The sequence below is a fragment of the Schistocerca gregaria genome, chromosome 10, assembly GCF_023897955.1.
Source record: "Schistocerca gregaria isolate iqSchGreg1 chromosome 10, iqSchGreg1.2, whole genome shotgun sequence".
In the NCBI taxonomy this organism is placed as follows: domain Eukaryota; kingdom Metazoa; phylum Arthropoda; class Insecta; order Orthoptera; family Acrididae; genus Schistocerca; species Schistocerca gregaria.
Window position 1 is genome coordinate 86,643,292 of NC_064929.1, and position 24,658 is coordinate 86,667,949.

At 39.0% G+C, this 24,658-nt stretch overlaps 1 protein-coding gene across 1 annotated transcript in view; it reads right to left on the minus strand.

Annotated features, from left to right (window-relative positions):
- Positions 1 to 286: 286 nt before the first annotated feature.
- The window catches only part of LOC126293711 (LDLR chaperone boca), a 29,219-nt gene continuing 4,847 nt past the window's right edge, over positions 287 to 24,658 (minus strand). Inside the window, exons 3-5 of the mRNA XM_049987025.1 lie at positions 18,894 to 19,054; positions 11,780 to 11,924; positions 287 to 1,026 (exon numbers count right to left, since the gene is read on the minus strand). Of these exons, the coding sequence (XP_049842982.1) occupies positions 973 to 1,026; positions 11,780 to 11,924; positions 18,894 to 19,054 (360 nt within the window). The 3' untranslated portion in view covers positions 287 to 972. The remainder of the gene's footprint in view (positions 1,027 to 11,779; positions 11,925 to 18,893; positions 19,055 to 24,658) is intronic.

Here is a 24,658-nt window from a genome sequence, read left to right on the forward strand (position 1 = left end):
GCCCAAGTGTCACATACACAAGGCAAATGTGTTATCTGTATGTCAGTGAAGTACTGCTCAGTGACCATGTTGTGTATGTTAATATTATGGAGGTGAAATTTTATATTTAACTGACACTGTTCAGTTACATTTCAATGTATCTCCTTTACAACACAATCCAGCAAGCCCGAATAATTTTTGTATCCCTAACAAGATATAACTGTTCCTCTGTTTAGGTCATCATCATTTTCCTTCTGAAGAAGGCAATCATAACACTGACACCATAATCAAGAGGTTTAAAAAGATCTTCCATTTTGCAAATGTTTATTATTTCCTTCACAAAAGCAACAGTAAAAGACAAAATTGTTGGTTATCTGCATTTGTGATTGCCAATATTTTAGGCAGTGGTGTAATAAAAGAATTTTCAAGAATAGCATTTGCCATTTTGAAAAAGTAAAAATCTATTCCTTTTTAAATCTTTGTCACCTGCCAATATGCCAATTTACATGCAGATTCCAGATAGATTATCAGCTTTTTGCATCTCTTAACAAAATGATTCACTATTTATTTACTATTAATGAAATTTTATGTGACACAAAATGTACAATAACAAAATACATATAAGCCAAACCCCTTACACTTTTGCTTACTTAACCATAAAATAAGAGATTCTCTGAGTAGCTTTCAATTGCTGTGGTCTCTGTATCCCACATCTTGAGCTACACAAACTCTTGAGAACTGTGGAATGTGTGTCCATTCAGCTTTTAAACAGCTGTCACAATATTCAAATTACTCTGTAAAAAGATTCAAAAGTACAAACTTAAATTATGTCCTATCTTTGGTTAGATTCCAAGCTTAATACACAATACAGTGAGGAATCATAGAAACTAATATAAAAAAGAAAAAAATAAACTTGGAGTTCTGAGTTTCTGAAGATCTATGTTCACTGCTCCAATATCTCGACAAACTTTCATCCACTTGCTGCTAGGGCATTTATAATTCATCTGATGATTTTTTTTTACTCTCCTTGTCTGCTTCTGCTTTCCCCTGTAAATAAAAAACAAATACAGGATTATTTATTATGATAAGGCATGCATATTACTCAGCCTGTGATGATGCAAGCTGGGATATTTTTACTTCCCCCTCTTGTTTTGCTGTCTGCCTCCATAAATTCGTTTTTTTTTAACTTATTACTATTAACATCCCCCCATGAACCATGGACCTTGCCGCTGGTGGAGAGGCTTGCGTGCCTCAGTGATACAGATGGCCGTACTGTAGGTGCAACCACAACGGAGGGGTATCTGTTGAGAGGCCAGACAAACGTGTGGTTCCTGAAGAGGGGCAGCAGCCTTTTCGGTAGTTGCAGGGGTAACAGTCTGGATGATTGACTGATCTGGCCTTGCAAACATTAACCAAAACGGCCTTGCTGTGCTGGTACTGCGAACGGCTGAAAGCAAGGGGATACTACAGCCCTAATTTTTCCTGAGGGCACGCAGCTTTACTGTATGGTTAAATGATGATGGTGTCCTCTTGGGTAAAATATTCCGGAGGTAAAAATAGTCCCCCATTCGGATCTCCAGGCGAGAACTACTCAAGAGGACGTTGTTATCAGGAGAAAGAAAACGGGCGTTCTACGGATCGGAGCATGGAATGTCAGATCCCTTAATCACGCAGGTAGGTTAGAAAATTTAAAAAGGGAAATGGATACGTAAAAGTTAGACATAGTAGGAATTAGTGAAGTTCGTTGGCAGGAGGAACAAGACTTTTGGTTAGGTGAATGCAGAGTTATAAATACAAAATTAAATAGGGGTAATGCAGGAGTAGGTTTAGTAATGAATAAGAAAATAGGAGTGCGGGTAAGCTACTACAAACAGCATAGTGAATGCATTGTTGTGGCCAAGATAGCCACAAAGCCCACTCCTACTACAGTAGTACAAGTTTATACGACAACTAGCTCTGCAGATGATGAACAAATTGAAGAAATGTATGATGAGATAAAAGAAATTATTCAGATAGTGAAGGGAGACGAAAATTTATTAGTCATGGGTGACTAGAATTCAGTAGTTGGAAAAGGGAGTGAAGGAAACATAGCAGGTGAATATGGATTGGGGGGAAGAAATGAAAGAGGAAGCCGCCTGGCAGAATTTTGCACAGAACACAACTTAATCACAGCTAACACTTGGTTCAAGAATAAAAAGAGGTTGTATACACGGAAGAATCCTGGAGATACTAGAAGGTATCCGATAGATTATATAATGGAAAGACAAGAGATTTAGGAACCAGGTTTTAAATTTTAAGACATTTCCAGGGGCAGATGTAGACTCTGACCACAATCTATTGGTTATGACCTATACACTAAAACTAAAGAAACTGCAACAAGGTGGGAATTTAAGGAGGTGGGACATGGATAAACTGAAAGAACCGGAGGTTGTACGGAGTTTCAGGGAGAGCATAAGGGAATAATTGACAGGAATGGGGGAAAGAAATACAGTAGAAGAAGAATGGGTAGCTTTGAGGAATGAAGTAGTGAAGGCAGCAGAGGATCAAGTAGGTAAAAAGACGAGGGCGACTAGAAATCCTTGGGTAACAGAAGAAATATTGGATTTAATTGATGAAAGGAGAAAATATAAAAATGCAGTAAATGAAGCAGGCAAAAAGGAACACACACGTCTCAAAAATGAGATCGACAGGAAGTGCAAAATGGCTAAGCAGGGATGGCTAGAGGACAAATGTAAGGATGTAGAGGCTTATCTCATTAGGGGTAAGGTAGATACTGCCTACAGGAAAATTAAAGAGACCTTTGGAGAAAAGAGAACCACTAGTATGAATATCAAAAGCTTAGTTGGAAACCCAGTTCTAACCAAAGAAGGGAAAGCAGAAAGGTGGAAGGAGTATTTAGAGGGTCTATACAAGGGCAATGTTCTTGAGGACAATATTATGGAAATGGAAGAGAATGTAAATGATGATGAAATGGCAGATACGATATTGCGTGAAAAGTTTGACAGAGCACTGAAAGACCCGAGTCGAAAAAAAGCCTCGGGAGTAGACAACATTCCATTAGAACTACTGATAGCCTTGGCAGAGCCAGTCCTGACAAAACTCTACCATCTGGTGAGCAAGATGTATGAGACAGGCGAAATACGCTCAGACTTCAAGAAGAATATAATAATTCCAATCCCAAAGAAAGCAGGTTCTGACAGATGTGAAAATTGCCGAACTATGTGTTTAACAAGTCACAGCTGCAAAATACTAACGCGAATTCTTTACAGACGAATGGAAAAACTGGTAGATGCGGACCTCGGGAAGGACCAGTTTGGATTCCGTAGAAATGTTGGAACACATGAGGCAATACTGACCTTACAACTTATCTTAGAAGAAAGATTAAGAAAAGGCAAACCTACGTTTCTAGCATTTGTAGACTTGGAGAAAGCTTTTGACAATGTTGACTGGAACACTCTTTCTCATTCTAAAGGTGGCAGGGGTAAAATACAGGGAGCGAAAGGCTATTTACAATTTGTACAGAAACCAGATGGTAGTTATAAGAGTCGAGGGGCATGAAAGGGAAGCAGTGGGTGGGAAGGGAGTGAGACAGGGTTGTAGCCTCTCCCCACTGTTATTCAATCTGTATATTGAGCAAGCAGTAAGGAAACAAAAGAAAAATTCAGAGTAGGTATTAAAACACATGGAGAAGAAATAAAAAGTTTGCGGTTCGCCGATGACATTATAATTCTGTCAGAGACAGCAAAGGACTTGGGAGAGCAGTTGAACGGAATGGACAGTGTCTTTAAAGGAGGATATAAGATGAACATCAACAAAAGCAAGACGAGAATAATGGAATGTAGTCGAATTAAGTCGGATGCTGCTGAGGGAATTAGATTAGGAAATGAGACACTTAAAGTAGTAAAGGAGTTTTGCTATTTGGGGAGCACTATAACTGATGACGGTCGAAGTAGAGAAGATATAAAATGTAGACTGGCAATGGCAAGGAGAGTGTTTCCGAAGAGGAGAAATTTGTTAACATCGAGTACAGATTTAAGTGTCAGGAAGTCATTTCTGAAAGCACTTGTATGGAGTGTAGCCATGTATGGAAGTGAAACATGGACGATAAATAGTTTGGACAGGAAGAGAATAGAATCTTTCGAAATGTGGTGCTACGGGAAGAATGCTGAAGATTAGATGGGTTGATCACATAACTAATAAGGAGGCATTTAATAGGATTGGGGAGAAGAGGAGTTTGTGGCACAACTTGACGAGAAGAAGAGACTGGTTGGTAGGACATGTTCTGAGGCATCAAGGGATCACAAATTTAGCATTGGAGGGCAGGGTGGAGCGTAAAAATCGTAGAGGGAGACCAAGAGATGAATACACTAAGCAGATTCAGAAGGATGTAGGTTGCAGTAAATACTGGGAGATGAAGCAGCTTGCACAGGATAGAGTAGCATGGAGAGCTGCATCAAACCAGTCTCAGGACTGAAGACCATAACAACAACAACAGCACTATTAACATACATGAATATAATCTGAATTTTCATGAAAGGAAAAGGTTGGCTCTCAGTTTGAAGGAATGTAACACCAGATGTAATTTTGTGCCTAGTTTTAGGTATGCAAGTGATTTTCCAAATTATTTTGACTATTCCTAGTTAGTATCTTTTGTTACAGTGTGAAATCAGTAATTGTTTTATCATTTAAATTCTATTGTTGACATAAATAAATATAAATTCTGTACTAATTGTAAACATTTGAAAGATAAAATGGTAGTAATCTTAAACTAGCTATTTGGCTCTATTCGAAAACATGTTAGCAAAACCAGCCCTTTATTATTTCCAAAGTAATTAACAGTTTTTTCAAAAGTATTGTTCACAAAACTATATTTGTTAATTTCATGTTTTAAAGAAATAATTTGGCCTAATCCTTGTAGTAGAAAAAACTTAAAAAGGAACGAATTTTTCAATGTATTCACTTAATTTAATGAGTAAAGTTTCAACTGTTATTTCTATAAATTAAACATCGAACAATGTGGAGTTTCAGTACCTATTATTGTGATGACATATAAGGGCCCAAATTTTATATTCACAAGGCAGTCTACAGCTTAGTTTCAGATGAGGAACCTGTGTCAGTTAGAACGACAACAATATCTACTTAACAGTGAAATAAGTGTCACACCAATGACTGTCTGCTCCATATGTACCTGATTATTCTTCAAGAACTGTGAACTTTGTCGTTAGGTTTCACTGTTTGTAGATGTTCAACATGAAACTATTGTAGCAGTACATGGATGTTCGCTTGCAACCTACTACTGAGGCTTATTGAAAGTTTAACAATAGTGCACTGGCCATATAAATGTGTATATGGAGGTTTGTGAAAAGTGAAAGTAAAAGACTGTGAAACACTATTGTGCATCTGTTGCTACATCATTTGCAGTCGACAGTAGCCGTACTTCCACAACCCATTTTTCAGCCCGCGTGTCGACACAGAGGACAACAAACGAAGAAATTAATAAAGCAGGCAGAACCGCTACACAGGGCTGCTGAACTGGTTACCCAGCTGTAACGGGAACTGAATTGTTCATGCGACTACGTACAGCTACGTTCCAATTCAAATCAACGAGCGGAAAATTCCTTTGTGGGAAATGGAGACAACTTCCTGTTCATTTCATTAGTTTTACTGAAACTGATAATGAGAAAACTGTGATAGTGTTGATAAAGAAGGGGATGGAATGTGCAAGTAAATGCTGACAAGCCGAAATCAAGCAGGTCAGCAGTGTGCAAATTATGGAAGGAGAGACAATGCTAAGTGGATCACAATTCAAGTAGTAAGAAAAACACACGCAATCAATATTCAATTGATGATGCAGGTAACTATGTTATTGGACACCAATTTCTGTGATAACTTCACAGCTATGGTCTCATAGAATTTGACTTCCAGGCTAACAAAGAAGCTTGGTGTAAAACTGTTCCACCTAAGGAATTTGATTTTAAAAGGTGCTGGGATGAACAAGTAGATATGTCCAGATGAGAGAACATATTTGTAAGAAGAACATACATATTAGATTTTTTACAAGAACACGATGCAACAGAACTGAAGCAACCACTGATTTATTCAGATAAGTCATTACTGGCCTCAAACATACAATATTTTTTTCACAACACATTTCAAGACTGTGTTATCCCATTATCAAGCACTTTAATATGAGGAAATAAATCAATACCTGACAATACTGCATATGTTGACAACTGTGTAAATATTACATACCTTAAAGCTTCTATGTGATTAGGTACCACCAAAAGTAAAAGCCAGCAGCACACATGAGCTGTCAAATACAAAACTCTTCCTAGGACATCCCATGTCGGTGTTTTATACTACCAAGGCTCAGTCGTATACTTAAGCAGCTGGCTTCACCTACCAAAATGTGTACTTTCCTGCAGTGCAAATAAACTGAATTCATACATGCTACACTGTGAAAACATGTCACAAAGTAACGGTGTGCAATGTCTATCATCAGACAGTGCCAAGCAATGTTTCATTCTTGTCAATGCAGAGTTTCCTTTTGTGTTAACTTCTCCTCTACAATTACCGTATTTACTCAAATCTAAGCCATACCTGAAAAATGAGACTCAAAATCACGGAAACAAAATTTTTCTGAATCTGTGTGTTATGCACCAGAGATTTTGTAGGTGGGATTACAAAAAACTGGAGAAGATCAAGCCTCAACTGAAAGAGACATTACAGTCATTCGGGGAATTTATTCAGCACTGAGTAAAATGTCATGTTTGTTGCTGACGGAGCTCCAAATGTTGTAGCAGCACTTTATCAATGTTAGAGAATTTTGTGCTCAGTGCACATCATTACTGTGCCGCAACACACACCTTGAGGAGATAATCGACAATAGTGAGAGTGACGTACACCAATAAGAAATTCCTGTCAAACTATCACAACCTTTCTCGAAAAGTCTGGCTTTCACAGCTGCCTCTGAAGTCACTCCAAGAATATGTGGACATAGAATGGGACAGTAAACTAGCCATGCTTGTGTCACTATCAGTACAATATTCTTATATGTTTCAATAAATCAGCCAGCAGTGGTTTGAAATTCTATCATATTTGTCATACACAAGTTTAGGTAGTCGAATTGACTCTTTGACAAAAATATGTTGAAAGATGTAATACACTTTGACACAGATAAAAAAAATGCCTTCCTAGAGACATGTTTAGTACTTTTATTATTCCAAACGAGAACACTTAACCGCTAATTAAGATTTCTATGTATTAAAAACTACATAATGGTGATCTGTTAAGTGTATAGCTAGACATTTGCAGTTTTTCTCACCTCGGCTGCTCACTACACTTTGATGCCAATATCTGTAAAACTACCTTCTTGTAGAACAGGCTGTTCCATTTTGTGGACCACTGTCGTTCTGTTAAACGGACAGGCACACAGCAGAGCACTGTCACTCGCTGTGAACAATCAAATGGGCCAGTACAGTGGAGCCTCACGATCCATCAGCAACACCTTACGAGACTGCCAACCACGCGCTCGTAGCACCCGTACTGTTTCAAGAAATTCATTTCCGCACACAAATTTAAAAGTTAAAATTACTTTACTGACAAAATTGATGGTCCTACTGTGATGGCTACCTTCAAATATCAGTGGATCCAGATACAGGTAACAGTCATGTAGATGCAGACAGCATTTTTTGTATCTGCACAAACCTTTACTGATGACTACTGAAAGAAAGTTACTGTGACGGTTGAAGAAACTGAAAATATTACAAGAAGCAGGCGACAGACACTCTGACAAAAAGTACAGATTACAATCCGTGAATGAAATAGCAGATGACAAATCGACACACACAGCTGTTCAAGATACCGTCACCATGGAAAGTTAGCAGTGAACTGTCATAAGCAGCTGAATTGAGAAATACTGTACATTCTGTTTCTGTTCTAGATGGGCACCTCTTTCTGTGCCATTTAAAGATTGGTGCCCGCACTAACGTTGTGGAGGTACGAGTGCACGTCATCACTGCCTCCACTCCCTACTTTTCGAGCGTAAACACGACTGTGCTGCCATCCTGGCCAGGTAACCTCTTTGCTTTCCCCAGGTAACACACATTCGAGTAATTAGAAGCAGTGGAACAAATGTAAATATGTACAACCCAAGAAATATATGCTAATACTGAGTCGTCGTCTAAATATAGCTTACTGTCTAGAATCTCTATCTACTTCTCTAGTATGAGGCCATGAAAGTGCATGGCAGAAGGTACTTTTCATTGTACCATAAATCAATATTTCTGCCCATTCCCTAAATGCAGACAGAGTTTGGAAGAATCCGACAAAAGAATGATTCCCACACCAAAGAGGTTGCAATCAAAACTCTTGCTCAACTCTCGATACTGCTTGTCAGTCTGGAACCTTACTACAATTGGATGAACGGAATACAGAGCTGCAAAAGTCCGTCACAGGTAGCTTGCAAGTGCCACCAATGAGCTAACCTATTGGAATGACTCTTCAGTTTCCAATACATAACATTTACAGCCAACCAGTTGCACAAGTTTAATGTAAAAACCTTAAGTCACCTACAATGTTTATAAACATATTATAAAAGATGCATCTACAATACTTAATACTTTATCTAAATGAATAATGGAAAATCTCATATAAAGATGTGAAACAAATGCTAACAAAGAGATAGAGGGACTGGCCAGTACTTACCTCAGCTCAGTACAGCCGATAGATACACAAAACAGAACAGAAAATTAACGTTCCTAGCTTTCGGAACTTAGTTACTTCGTCAGGGAGGAGAGAGGGGAAAGAAAGGGAAGAAGGGAAAGAGGATTCAGTTACTCTCAACCCAGGTTATGAAGCAACAGGGAAAGATAAACAGGGAGAGCAGCAAGGATGGGGGCATTGTTGTCAGAGGGAAGCCAAAGATATTCTACTGTAAGTACTGCGCCAGCTTCAAACCAAAGAGGATGCATGCAAAAGTAAAAAGGTATGTAGTATAAAGATAAACACAACTATGTAGGATGAAAAGATGCGTGAATGGCTGAAGAGGAAAGGGAAAGGGGAGAAGACTGAAGAGTAAATTGGAATGAGGTTGGTTAACGTAGGTTCAATCCAAGGGGATAGCGGGATGAAAGGATGTATTGGAGTGCAAGCTCCCATCTCCGCAGTTCCGAGGGCTATCGGCTGTACTGAGCTAAGTTCTGGCCAGCCCCTCAATCTCTTTGTTAGTATTTGTTTCACATACTTAATACTTGAACATATGAAAAGAAGAACACTTAATAAAATTGGTACTTACATAAATTACATGATGTTAAAATTGTTGACAAACATGATGAGCTAAGAAGCTCAAGTCAAATATCAGAAAATATGCAATAAAATCCTCCGTGGAAACACAAAAATTGTTACAAAAGGTACAGCAAGTTGAAAGAGCAGACATTACACAGAAAGGTTGGAAACTAGTTACAATGCCAGGCAAACAGTGCAGAGTGCACCACTTACTGGGTGCTACTAGCGTGATAAATGCTCACCGTATGAAATACGTAGCTGCTACAGAAATACATCAGTATGAGACAGATTTAGATGTTTTGAACAAAATAATTGTAGGTCGTATAAAAACAGGCTTTATGGAAGAGGGAAAAGGAATAAAATATTTTTTATAAAAATGACTATGATAAAAAGTAGCAAAGTGATTAATTACAAATACATGCTGAGAATAAGGAACATACTGTAGCAGGATCTTTTTATCAAGATGTTACAACAACCAAAAACGGGGAAATATGCTTTACATAAACTTTACAAAACAGAATGTGGTATGCAGTGCCTAGTGGCATACAAACAGTAAGCATGTACAGAGTCCATAAAGGAAAGGGAAAAAAACAGTTACATTTAATTTATGGAACAGTTGGCTGTAAACTTTACATATTGAAAATTTATTTACAGTTGCTGCTGTCAGCCATGTTTAAAATAGCCCCTTCAATTTTCTTCACAGTTACTGGATTTGAAGATCAGTGCCGCAACATCAATATCCTAAGGCAGTAGCACCCATTTCTCAAACTATATCTATGTTTCAAGTAGGGCAGCTTATTGATCATTTTCAGACTTGTGGCAAGGACTCTTGGTGCCCTATGCTATTATGCTCAAGGAATACAGTGAGCATATGTTTCACATTTGACTGCATCTGTCAAGTTTCCTTGACACCGACAATCCAAAATCACTTCAACTGGAGAAATTGAACCTTAGTTTCGATGTCATATCAACAAACCCACATTTCAACATTTATTACGGCACGTTTCACTAGTTAAGCATTGTTGTCTACTTCATCTAGCGACTCCTGAGGAAGCTGGAACTTGAAATTTGACAATTTTTTAGAAAAAATAAATAAATAAATAAATTCACGGCACAGATCAATTAATATGCCAACACCATCAGCAACTTCTCTGTAACTCAGCAATTGTTTGTAATTGTTTGTTTCAGTATGATTTCATCGGTTGGTGACGTGCTGGGGTGCCCAGATTGTTTGTCATTGTAAAAGTCTTCATAGCCTTCTTTAAAATGCTTTTAATACTCAGGAACCTTTTTTATTTGTGGCACACTCACCAAAATCAATATTTAGTGTTTTGCATTTAAATATAATACAAATTCTCTCATCCAAAGTTATACAAAATAAACAACTGTCAATACTACCAAAACAGGTGAAACCTTTTGATAGCTGACAACAGAATAGATATCCAATATAGCTAACACTGAACAGATACTATTCACACACACATGTTTACCAACACAATAAAAACAAAATCAGACTAAGAGGACTAATGAGATATGCTAAATTACAAAATAATTATTACTTTTTGAACACATCTTGCACATTCACTATCCCATGTAATTTCTATTTGGTGTGGGCCCTACACAATAGAGCACTCATCTAGGACGGGTTGCACAAGTGATTTGTAAGCAATGTCCTGTGTAAATCAATTGCATTTTCCCAGTACCCTACTAAAGAACAAAGTGTGGCACCTGCCTTACCCATATCTTATCACTCCATTTCATATCCTTACAAATTGTTAATCCCATGTACTTTCTTTTCAATTCGTTAATCCACCGATAAGAAAGTTGGATAAAGGGGAAAATTCGATATGAGTCATCGCCTCTGACCAGTGATGTGTGATGAATGTGACCCAGATAGGCATAGAATACAACATTTCGTTTTGTGAAGTACAAAATTTTATGTTTCTGACTGAAACCCACTTGTCAGTCTTTGCTGCATCTTAAAATCTTATCAAGATTTGACATAACATTTATGCAGTGTTTTTCAAACAGTACTTCATTACAGATAATTGCATCAACTGCTAAGAGCCCAATTTATTTCCAATATTATTTGTCAGGTCATGTACCAGATGGGTTCAAATGGCTCTGAGCACTATGGGACTTAACATCTATGGTCATCAGTCCCCTAGAACTAAGAACTACTTAAACCTAACTAACCTAAGGACATCACACAACACTCAGTCATCACGAGACAGAGAAAATCCCTGACCCTGCCGGGAATCAAACCTGGGAGTGGGAAGCGAGAATGCTGTCGCACGACCACGAGCTGCGGACATGAACCAGATGGGTCACAGTTCCAGAGCGGGCACATCTGTCTAACAGCTCTCCTGTCGAGATAACAAGCATGCCCCCCTACCAAGAAATCCTTAATACAGTCACAAATTTTGCTCGACACCCCCTTACAATCGTACTTTTGTTAGTAAATGCAGGTAATAAGGAGACAGCTGTTTCCAAAACAAACTGAAGACACACTCACCTCAGCTGAATGCTTTCCATAGTAAGTCTTACTCTCAATTACAACTGATTTACAACGTTCTTGATCTGTTAGAAATTCCTTTGCATCCCACGCTTGAGATCCGTCTTTGAACATGAAGATTGCTCTGTCATCATCCACGATATACCTGTGCGACAAATAAAATTACTGACAAAAAGTAACAATATGTGGCAAGCACTAGTGTTTCTACATAACAGCCAGTTCGAGCAGTACTGCAGATTACAATATGTGAAACTAATATACGGCCAGATACACACATACCAGGTGTTTCACAATTACTATTAACCCTTCCACTGCTACAGGCATACTCTTTGCATTCCTTGCTGAGGGCTGCTTTTGTTACGGCTGTACTGCTTACCAAATGCCGGTGCCTATGCCGAGAGATGGCATTCTGGCCAATATTAAATACTTATTGTCCATTTTTAAGGAAAGTATTGTGTGGAAAAAATTTGATTTTTGCACATCTTGCAGCCCAACATCATCTCTCAAGGAAGGACCGAATTTCTTCTTGCTATATGCCACAGCTACTGTGCTGCATCAAATTAAGTAAAACAGTGCAAGATATTGTAAAGATTATGCAGAGGTAAAACGGACTGCACAAACTTTGTGTACAGTCTATTTACGTTCGTACATTGCAGTGAATGAAATGTAGATAAGATACCAAAATTTAAAACTGAGACCAGAAGGAAATCTCATTTCATTCTCAAGTTATTGGAAGGACAGTTCCACAGGATGCACTCATTCGTATCTTAGTGCATCGCGAATCGTGTAGTCATAAAAATTGTTACATCTCAAAAGATTCTAGTGGTTTCCCACAAATGATGTCACACAATGAGGCACATACGTTGTAAAACAAATACTCTAAACATTTTTATTCACCGAGATACGGGAGTAGCTCGTCCGGAGTTGTGAGAGGTCGGTGCCTTTGGGCACTTTCCGGACACTCACAGCACTCTAGGAAAACCCGAGCGGTGTGTGTATACACGTCCACAACCCCTGGTAAAAGGCCTAACGGGGCTTGTACACTTGTGCACAGCAGCAAAAGGGTTAAAGGTTTATAGGGGTTGTAGAAGGAACTTATAACTTTTGAATTTCCCACTTCACAGTGTGTTGCATAGTAGAGGTGCATGTCGGTAAGTTCACAAGGAGGGTAGACCGTGGTGCGCGATGGACGAGCACGAGTATTCACAGTCAGAGCGTAGGAAAGACTGCGTTGCAGGTACGCCTTGTGCAATGAACAGCAGGGTCACCACACCGAGCAGCTCCTGCAAAGCATACGGGTCACAGCTCACCGCCTCTGCTGTGTGCGTATCGAGAAGCGGGAGTTCTGATACTGACTCAATCTTCAAACTCAATCTACATCCAAACGATATATTATCAGATACAGAATCCTTATCAAAATTATACATGTATCTACTAATATAGGAATGGTCCAATAAGATGTGTCAGAACCTAGCCGGAATTTTTTTTTACAAGCGGGGGGGGGGGGGGGGGGGGGGGGGGGGCGGAATTGCAGCCTCAAAATTTTAGCTGCTATGAAGTACTGCAAGTATTAAAAAACAGCTGAAAACTGTCAAATTTTTATAAGGTAAAATTACAGTAATAATAAGCCCTCAGCCGCTTAAAAAAAAAAACCTTTTGACATAGGTTTCGGCACTACTATGAGTGCCCTCATCAGAAGTAAAACACTCAAACAGGCCTATAACATAAGTACAAAAATTATAGGAATTTTTTTTATGTAAGAGTAACACTGGCGAACAGTATAAGAAAGAAGCAGAACTTAATGTCACATATAAAATAAGTACTGAGTGATACAGCTTTAGCCACAACATTTTGAAAGAGGATACATGGAAGGAAAGCCACTATGGGCTGCTCACACATGTCGAGCCACTTTTGCTTTACCTAAAAATTTGCTTGCTAGCCTAATTTCATAAATGGCTGCTAATACATACTCTTCCATATCCTTACTTCAGGTCGGACTACAGTTTATCAAACACTGGCACTGGAGGCTGTTATTGCTTTAATTTTATGTTGTAAATGGTCACTGACAACACAGATAAGGAATGGCCTACAGGAATTGTTATAAAATGTAGTACTGCAAGACATTTCATTTCAACAAATTACAAGTCCTCGTTGATGGAAGCTGTCTGTGGCATCAAACACTGCCATGATTTTATTTTCTCTGCTAGCCACTTTTATCAGAATTACATGTGCATGAATTGAACTGTCGATATGAAGTTATTCAAAAAAATGTTTGTATAGTTTTCACCAGAGCAAACAAGCTAACACACACAAGCAAAAGAGAATTCTGGCTCGTGTACCCGGTAAGTCTTTTGCAGGTCTACCAACTGGATGCCACTGCAGCTACTTACGTGTCCCTAACCTTCCCTGCAGTTTAATGTGGAATCCGAACTACATGTCTTTCATAGCCACTCCAACGTCTGCAAGAACGAATGCTCGGTTAAAAATCATAGTGAAAAAGTTGTGGTCTGAACGGGATTCGATCCTGCGCTCTCTGAATCACGAAGCGCGCACTTTACCAGTATACCACTTTTGTTTCTTTTTTTTTTTTTTTTTGGGGGGGGGGGGGGGGGGGGGAGGAGGACTAACTAGATGTGTCATGTGTTGAGATTATGCTCTACGTCAGTGACTGGTGTTCTGTTTATAAATTTCCCCTCAACGGTAATGAGAAGGCCAGGGAAAAATGGCAGCCGACATACAAGGAAAACTTTGGACCAGTACTAAGGAGAGATGGAGATTCAATTTCGTGTAAAGCGCATGACCCCAATGCACGTCACACTTCCATACAAATCGAGACACTTTAATTCTTCCTTCCCCGTGCCATTTTGCATACTCCGTCAAGAACAGTGCGCTTGCCTGGCAAAATAATCCTCACTGAATAGCAAAGTTGTGCATTGTGGCTCTAACAAGATAAGTGTTGTACCCTGTATGCCCAATATTAGCTCCATAAAGTAAAACCTAATAAAATAGCATTCATAGGTGATGTTCACTACCTCGTGTCCTCTTCCGCTCTCTAGTATACAAGCGAACGGTAGTGAATTTTCTGCATATGCTCATGCACTGCATTTTGCTTCCATTCGCTGTAAACCAAGCTTTAAGTGCTTAAAACTTGTGTCTGTGAAGTCTGGATAATTCCGCTGAGTGAGTGATTTACCGAGACACACGCTGGACAGGCAGGGCTGTACAAACTGCTGTTATAAGCTGTTCTTAGTGCAGGAAAAATGTGTAACTTCAACTTTTTTTATAAAATACTTGAAGTGCCTATAGGCAACTAAAATTCTGGCAATGCATTTCTTTCGTTGTCTTCTTCCTCCACAAAAAAATTTAGGGTAGGTTTCAACATGTCTTATTGGACCGTAACCTTTTAAGTCGTCTCTACAACCCACAGAAGCCTGCAACAGAAATATTTCATATTCATAATTCTTCTCTACAATCTTTTGGTTTTTCTTTTAGTTTTGCACTGGTAATTCTCAGTTTCACCTTAATTTAAAAATTGAACCTAATAACTAGCTAAATTAATACTATCTCAACATATACAAATATATAGGGCAATCTACTGTTTAATCCTCGAGCGAGCACACCTGTGTACAAAGTGCGCTGACAGCAAATAAAATGGTTCTGGACGATTCCATTGTTGTTTCACAATTGCAAGCCCACACCTATTTCTCCATCACTGCTTCAGCTAACATAGTGAAACTGTGTTGTGATATGTCAAACTGAGCAGCAGTAATACAAAACATAAAATGAGCTAGGCAGGAAAAAAAATCTGCACACCATGTAAGAAAATGACCCAGATTTTGAACTAGCAGCACAATCCCACAATGAGGCAGCTGTCTACAAAATAACTGGTAATCAAATAAGCTTCGGGTCGAGATATTATGCAACTGCACTGTTTAATATTTTGAGAGGGCTATTACCTTGCAATAACACTAGTATGCAAGTCATTTTGTTACTGTTAAACAAAACACGGTTTACTTCATATTATGTAAGTTTATTTTATCACTGCTTAATTAAACTAAGATTATACATGTTTACCAGGGTAACATAAAGACTACTATTCTTTATATGTGTACAAAGTGCACTGCACACCCGTCCACGTTACGAGAAACTGCATGCACACTCAAGGATTAAGTCAACTATATTTCAAACTCAACATGAATTTAGAAGCAAACTATATTTAATATTCCAATCAATGTTAATCATTGGAAGCACATGAACAACTCCTACATTCTGAAAATTAAAAATTGATGTGATTTAAAATTTAGCAATGTGTACAATGAACCTTCCTGGCAGATTAAAACTGTGTGCCGGACCGAGACTAACTCGGGACCTTTGCCTTGTACACTACTACTGTTGTTGTTGTTGTTGTTGTTGTCGTCGTCTTCAGTCCTGAGGCTGGTTTGATGCAGCTCTCCATGCTACTCTATCTTGTGCAAGCTTCTTCATCTCCCAATACCTACTGCAACCTACATCCTTCTGAATCTGTTTAGTGTAGTCATCTCTTGGTCTCCCTCTATGATTTTTACCCTCCACACTGCCCTCCAATACTAAATTGGTGATCCCTTGATGCCTCAGAACATGTCCTACCAACCGATCCCTTCTTCTGGTCAAGTTGTGCCACAAACTTCTCTTCTCCACAATCCTATTCAATACTTCCTCATTAGTTATGTGATCTACCCATCTAATCTTCAGCATTCTTCTGTAGCACCACATTTCGAAAGCTTCTATTCTCTTCTTGTCCAAACTATTTATCGTCCACATTTCACTTCCATACATGGCTACACTCCATACAAATACTTTCAAAAACGTCTTCCTGCACTTAAATCTATACTCGATGTTAACAAATTTCTCTTCTCCAGAAATACTTTCCTTGCCATTGCCAGTCTACATTTTATATCTTCTCTACTTCGACCATCATCAGTTATTTTGCTCCCCAAATAGAAAAACTCCTTTACTAGTTTAAATGTCTCATTTCCTGATCTAATTCCCTCAGCATCACCCGACTTAATTCGACTACATTCCATTATCCTCCTTTTGAATTTATTGATATTCATCTTATATCCTCCTTTCAAGACACTATCCATTCCGTTCAACTGCTCTTCCAAGTCCTTTGCGGTCTCTGACAGAATTACAATATCATCGGCGAACCTCAACATTTTTATTTCTTCTCCATGGATTTTAATAACTACTCCGAATTTTTCTTTTGTTTCCTTCACTGCTTGCTGAATATACAGATTGAATAACATCGGGGAGAGACTACAACCCTGCCTCACTCCCTTCCCGACCACTGCTTCCCTTTCATGTCCCTCGACTCTTATAACTGTCATCTGGTTTCTGTACAAATTGTAAATAGCCTTTCGCACCCTGTATTTTATCCCTGCTACCTTCAGAATTTGAAAGAGAGTATTCCAGTCAACATTGTCAAAAGCTTTCTCTAAGTCTACAAATGCTAGAAACGTAGGTTTGCCCTTCCTTATTCTAGCGTCTAAGGTACGTCGTAGGGACTGTATTGCCTCACGTGTTCCAACATTTCTACGGAATCCAAACTGATCTTCCCCGTGGTCGGCTTCTACTAGTAAAGAATTCGCGTTAGTATTTTGCGGCTGTGACTTATTAAACTGATATTTCGGTAATTTTAACATCTGTCAACACCTGCTTTCTTTGGGATTTGAATTATTATATTCTTCTTGAAGTCTGAGGGTATTTTGCCTGTCTCACACATCTTGCTCACCTGATGGTAGAGTTTTGTCTGGACTGGCTCTCCCAAGGCCGTCAGTAGTTCCAATGGAATGTTGTCTACTCTGGGGGCCTTGTTTCGACTCAGGTCTTTCAGTGCTCAGTCAAACTCTTCACACAGTATCGTATCTCCAATTTCATCTTCATCTACATCCTCTTCCATTTCCATAATATTGTCCTCAAGTACATCGCCCTTGTATATATATACTCCTACCTTTCTGCTTTCCCTTCTTTGCTTAGAACTGGGTTTCCATCTGAGCCCTTGATGTTCATACCAGTGGTTCTCTTTTCTCCAAAGGTCTCTTTAATTTTCCTGTAGGTAGTATCTACCTTACCCCTAGTGAGATAAGCCTTTACATCCTTACATTTGTCCTCTAGCCATCCCTGCTTAGTCATTTTGCACTTCCTGTCAATCTCATTTTTGAGACGTCTGTATTCCTTTTTGCCTGCTTTATTTACTGCATTTTTATATTTTCTCCTTTTATCAATTATGTTTCTTCTGTTACCCAAGGATTTCTAATAGCCCTCATCTTTTTACCTACTTGATCCTCTGCTGCCTTCACTACATCATCCCTCAAAACTACCAATTCTTCTTCCACCGTATTTCTTTCCCCCCATTTCTGTCAATTGCTCCCTTATGCTCTCCCTGAAACTCTGTACAACATCTGGTTCCTTTAGTTTATCCATGTCCCATCTCCTTAAATTCCCACCTTGTTGCAGTTTCTTTAGTTTTACTCTATAGGTCATAACCAATAGATTGTGGTCAGAGTCCACATCTGCCCCTGGAAATGTCTTACAATTTAAAACCTGGTTCCTAAATCTCTGTCTTACCATTATATAATCTATCTGAAACCTGTCAGTATCTCCAGGCTTCTTCCATGTATACACTGTTAGGTCATGGTCAAACATTAATAGTAAAACAGAAGCATGAAGCTAAATGTCCCATGGCAGAGTAAACTAGAAAAAGTGGCTGTATTTAATCTAAAGACAGAGGAACTGCTGATTAGGAGTAGCAATAGTAGTAGTAGTAGTAGTAGTTGTAGTAGCAGTAGCAGTAGTGGTGACTGTCAATAGTCCGAGTCTGTTCACACTGTAACAATGGCTTTATTGATGTTTCTAACTATCTTTGGAATTAACTATTGAGACCAAAGTGTGTACCGTTATTGCAAAATAAGAACCATGACCTCGCTCATCTTGTATTATTTATCTAATTGTGTCCACTTCATTACTTGGATGTGGTGAAGCAATTTTGGCAAGTTAATTACCAGCTGAACTAAATTTATGAGAATACTAAAATATTTTAATATTTCGACAGCACTGCTACGATGGATCAGTTCACCTCTCAGCCTGAATGTGGCTGTTCCACAGCCCTGTCTGCCACAGCTTCGTCAGCTCCTCAGTTTCCTCTCGAGTGGGATTTCCGTCGACACTCACGAAGGACATGAGAGTCTTTCCCTTCTTTGACACCTTTAGCAAGTTCTCCGGATCACTAGTATCAATCTGAAATTATAATGGAACAATGTAACTGTCACTGGATCCCCTTACAGCCATTATTTATTTATAAAGCACTGGCAAATTGTGTGGAAATACAGAACTATTCAGAAAAATTGGGTTCAATGGAAAACACACAAATTTGAGAGACTATATGGGGTGATGAATTGTGTGACAAAAGTAAATATTCAGAGTAATTTTGTTACAGATCATTGACTTTCCCCAATAGCATACACACACCAAGCACAGTGATGAATCCTTTCAACATGACAAACAGGTTATGTTATCAAACTGTATCAACCATACCATACAATAGCTTTAATAGCAGAGAATATTTGCGGTAAGTTCCTATGGGAGCAAACTGCTTAAGTCATCGGTCCCTAAGCTTACACACTACTTAATCCAACTTAAACTAATTTACGCTAAGGACAAAGCACACACCTGTGCCGGAAGGAGGACTCTATCCTCCTACAGGAGAAGCCACGTGAACCTTGGCAAGGCTCCTCAGACTGCACGGCTAATAGTGGAGAAATCCACTCCATGGAGAGATTACGGTTTCACTGACAGCCTGTGTGCAAGTGCTGATTTAAAATGCATTGTGGACTGATTTTACTGTTCCGTTCCATCCTATGCCATTCTATCACGTATGAACCAAACTTACCATTTGCTAACCAAAAGTTAATTATAGGCTGACTGCCTTAAGAATTGCCAGAAGTTTCCCCAAGTGAAATTCCCTGATATTCCAGACAAGTTTGAGCATTTATTCCTGATAAATTTTGAGCTCTCAAGGGTAAATTAAGTCATAAGCTGACACTGCCTTTGCAGCTAAGGTATGTGCAACAACAGTGCAAAAGAGGAAATGTCTAAAAAAGAACTTGCAAGCAGATGGCGTTTCCTCCGGAATTAAGCACTAATATCAACATTATGAACTATTTATAAAGGGAGAAAATAAGCCAAATAGTATATCTGTTCCATTAAGACCACTGATATTTTATTTCAATAAAATAAAACACATTTGGTGACCAAAAAATGGATTTAAAATATCTTCACTGATTTCAGAAACAACAACAAAAAAAGCAGACCTCTTGAAAGAAGTTTATAAAGTGAGGAAGAATTGTGTAAACCAACACTGTAGGTGACCGCCAATAAAACGTTGGTTCCACTATGATCATTATTGGTGGTCATTACCAACTGTGTTATATCTATTATTTTACAGGTACTGCGAGAGATTTCTTTAGAGAAACATACGAGTTCATAGCATGCAAATTGCTAGAATTTTCTTCTTTGTATCATCCATATTTTGTAACATATAAACTACATTTGACGTGCTAAAGTGAACTACAACAAATAAAACTTCTATAAAACACCACACTGTACAATGTACTTGCAGTGAGACAGTCAATTCCTGAAATCTATCACCTATCGTCTCTGGTCTGCTGAGGAGAACCGCAGTCCCTGGGTCCACGGATAAATCGTGAAAATCCATTGCATCAAGCCACACACAAACAGACCTCTACTTGTGGGCAGATCAGTGAAACTACATTTAATGGACAGGGCCTGCACATTAGTGGGAACTGAATGGCTTCAGATTGGCAGGTCCAATCCATTATCGATACCCACAGAAATGGCCTCCGCTTTTGGTCCGTCATGGAAATCCACTCGTGGACCGGCCCACAGAAAAGAATCACACACTCACAACTAAATTTTCAGCCATAGCTTTGGTCATAAAACACGAGAACACACACACACACACACACACACACACACACACACACAAAACACTCAGACAAAACTGAGGCACACATGACCGCCATCTCCGGCCACTGCATCTACAGTCTGAGAATCAAATCCAAACAAAACGCTCCTCATGCCTCCCTGCTTCTCGTCGGCAGCTGCTACGGTGGCTGCAAAACGCGGTGACAGCACTGACTGCAAACTGGGGGGAGTGGTAGGAAGGGGAGAAGCAGTGGGAATGAGAGGTTAGGGAACTGCCACACGTACTCAGCTGCACCCGGCCAACAACAATGAAATAATTAAACCCCTTACCTATCTTATCAACTGTAGTATTCATCAAAACATATACCCAAATGCGTTAAAAGTAAGTGTAATTCAGCCAATCCATATGAAGGGAAGTAAAGCAGAAGTTTCAAATTACAGGCTGATATCACTAATCCCTACCTTCAGTGAAATATTTGAAACAGTTATACTATCTTCGAAAATAGATTAATGAAAGGCAAACCTACATTTCTAGCATTTGTAGACTTAGAGAAAGCTTTTGACAATGTTAACTGGAATACTCTCTTTCAAATTCTAAAGGTGGCAGGGGTAAAATACAGGGAGTGAAAGGCTATTCACCATTTGTACAGAAACCGGATTGCAGTTAAAAGAGTCGAGGGGCATGAAAGGAAAGCAGTGGTTGGGAAGGGAGTGAGACAGGGTTGTAGCCTCTCCCCCATGCTATTCAATCTGTATATTGAGCAAGCAGTAAAGGAAACAAAAATTCAGTGTAGGTATTAAAATCCATGGAGAAGAAATAAAAACTTTGAGGTTTGCCTATGACATTGAAATTCTGTCAGAGACAGCAAAGGACCTGGAACAGCAGCTGAATGGAATGAACAGTGTCTTGAAAGGAGGATATAAGAAAAACGTCAACAAAGGCAAAATGAGGATAATAGAATGTACTTTAATTAAATCGGGTGATGCTGAGGGAATAGATTAGGAAATGAGATGCTTACAGTAGTAAAGGAGTTTTGCTATTTGGGGAGCAAAATAACTGATGATGGTTGAAGAAGAGAGGATATAAAATGTAGATTTTTTTGGTGGTTTTAGGGCGCACAACTACAATGGTCATGAGCACCCAGACTAAATTAGGAATGCACCGCGAGGCATAAGGTTAAAAGAGCAACTAAAAGGGACAACACTATAAATGACAGACAGGCATAGGATTTAAAACAAAAAAAAAAGTGCATAATCAAATGTCCTTAGACAGGCTTGTCAAGTTGATAAAACAAAGAACGCGAGCAGGGATCACAAATTTAGCATTGGAGGGCAGTGTGGAGGGTAAAATTGTAGAGGGAGACCAATAGATGAATACACTAAGCAGATTCAGAAGGATGTAGGTTGCAGCAAGTACTGGGAGATGGAGAAGCTTGCACAGGATAGAGTAGCATGGAGAGCTGCATCAAACCAGTCTCAGGACTGAAGACAACAACATCATGCTATTACAACTCTTAACATTTTTCTCGAGACACAAAATGCTTACCGAATCAAAGCAAGGGTTTTGGAAAGACCTAAGCAGGCCACTGCTGTTACCAGTTTCTTCCCTGAAGTATATAGCAATATAGAAAAGGGTATGCACACAGCCGGAATATTCCTGGACCTGAGCAAAGCTTTCGACTCAGCATATCACAAGCTTCTCTTAAAAAACTGCGGGAGCACAATATCGGCGATGTATCGATGAAACTTCTATCCACGTATCTGGTAAATTGGAAACAGTGTACTGACCTTACACATCAAAATGACAATAAGAACTTAACCTTTAAAGCTCCAAGTGAAACAGTGACAGAGGGAGTCCCTCAAAGCTCAATTCTTGGACCTTTCCTCTTTTTAGCAAATATTAATGACGTTGTACACCCCTTTAACTCACCCATGCTGACGACACCTCAGTTTTATTTCATGGTAAAGTTTGCGAGGAACTGAAATTTTCAGCAAGTAATGAAATACTAGAATTAAGTCCATATTTTCATGCACATGAATTAAAGGTCAATGCAAATACATCCCACATGCTAATATTTACAACTGGCAGCTCACACCACTTGTGTGTAAATGAGGTACGCGGCACAGTGGCAGAGGAAGCAAACGGGTGTAAATTTCTAGGGGTCCATCTGGACACAAACCTCCAGTGGATTAGCCACATTAATGCTGTATGTAAAAAAGTCAGCAATGGGCTGTATCTTCTTAGCCAACTTTTCAACACGCTTTAAATTGTGTGTGTATTATGGGGCAATCTATCCCCATCTTAGCTACTGTATAGTAATATGGGGTTGTGCTGCAGACAGTCACCTTAGCACAATACCACTGCTACATAAAAGAGAGTTAAGGATTATCTACATCTACACAGATACTCTGCAAGTCACATTTAAGTGCCTGGCAGAAGGTTCATCAAACCACCTTCTTAGTTCTCAGTTCCAATCTCGTATAGTGCGAGGAAAGGACAAACACCTATATCTTTACATACGAGCTCCGATTTCCCTTATTTTATTGTGGTGATCGTTTCTCCCTATGTAGGTCAGTGTCAACAAAATATTTTTGCTCTCCGAGGAGAAAGTTAGTAATTGGAATTTCGTGAGAAGATTCCATAGCAACAAAAAACGTCTTTCTTTTAATGATGTCCAGCCCAAAGCCTGCATCATTTCAGTGTCTCTTTCTCCCATACTTTGCAATAATACAAAATGTGCTGCCCTTCTTTCAACTTTTTCGACGTACTCTGTCAATCCTATCTGGTAAGGATCCCACACTGCACAGCAGTATTCTAGAAGAGGACTGACAAGCATTGTGTAGGCAGTTTCCTTAGAAGATCCATTCCATTTTCTAAGTGTCCTACCAATGAAACGCTGTCTTTGATTAGCCTTCCCCCTTACATTTTCTGTGTGTTCCTTCCAATTTAAGTTGTTCGTAATTGTAATTCCTAGGTATTTAGTCGAATTTATGGCCTTTAGATTCGACTGATTTATCGTGTAACCAAAGTTTAACTAATTCCTTTTAGCACTCATGTGGATGACCTCACTTTTTGTTATTTTGGGTCAACTGCCAATTTTCGCACCATTCAGATATCTTTTCTAAATCATTTTGCAATTTGTTTTGCTCTTCTGATGACTTTATTAGTCGATAAATGACACCGTCATCTGCAAACATACCTAAGAGGGCTGCTCAGACTGTCTCCCAAATCATTTAACACCAAAGGGTCTATACCACCACCCTGAGGAAAGACAGAAGTCACTTCTGTTTTACTCTATCACTTTCCATTAATTACTACGAACTGTGACCTCTCCGACAGGGAACACAAATCCAGTCACATAACTGAGATGATATCCCATAAGCAAGCAATTTCACTACAAGCCGCTTGTGTGGTACAGTGTCAAAAGCCTTCCAGAAATCGAGAAATATGGAATCAATCTGAAATCCCTTGTCAATAGCACTCAACACTTCATGAGAATGAAGAGCTAGTTGTGTTTCACAAGAATAATGTTTTGTAAACTCAGGTTGACTGTGTCAGTAGACTGTTTCCTTCAGGTAATTCATAATGTTCAAACACAATACATGTTCCAAAATCCTGCTGCATATCGACATTAATGATATGGGCCTGTAATTAAGTGGATTACTCCTACTACCTTTCCCTCATCAAGCGAACAGTTGTTTATGATTGTTAAGTATTGAGCTAATGCATCTACTCTGAAAGGAACCTAATTGGTATACAGTCTGGACCAGAAGACTTGGTGTTATGAAATGATGTAAGTTGCTTCACTACTCCAAGAATATTTACTACTATGTTACTCATGTTGGAAGATGTTCTTGACTCAAGTTCTGGTATATTTACTTAGTCTTCTTTTGTGA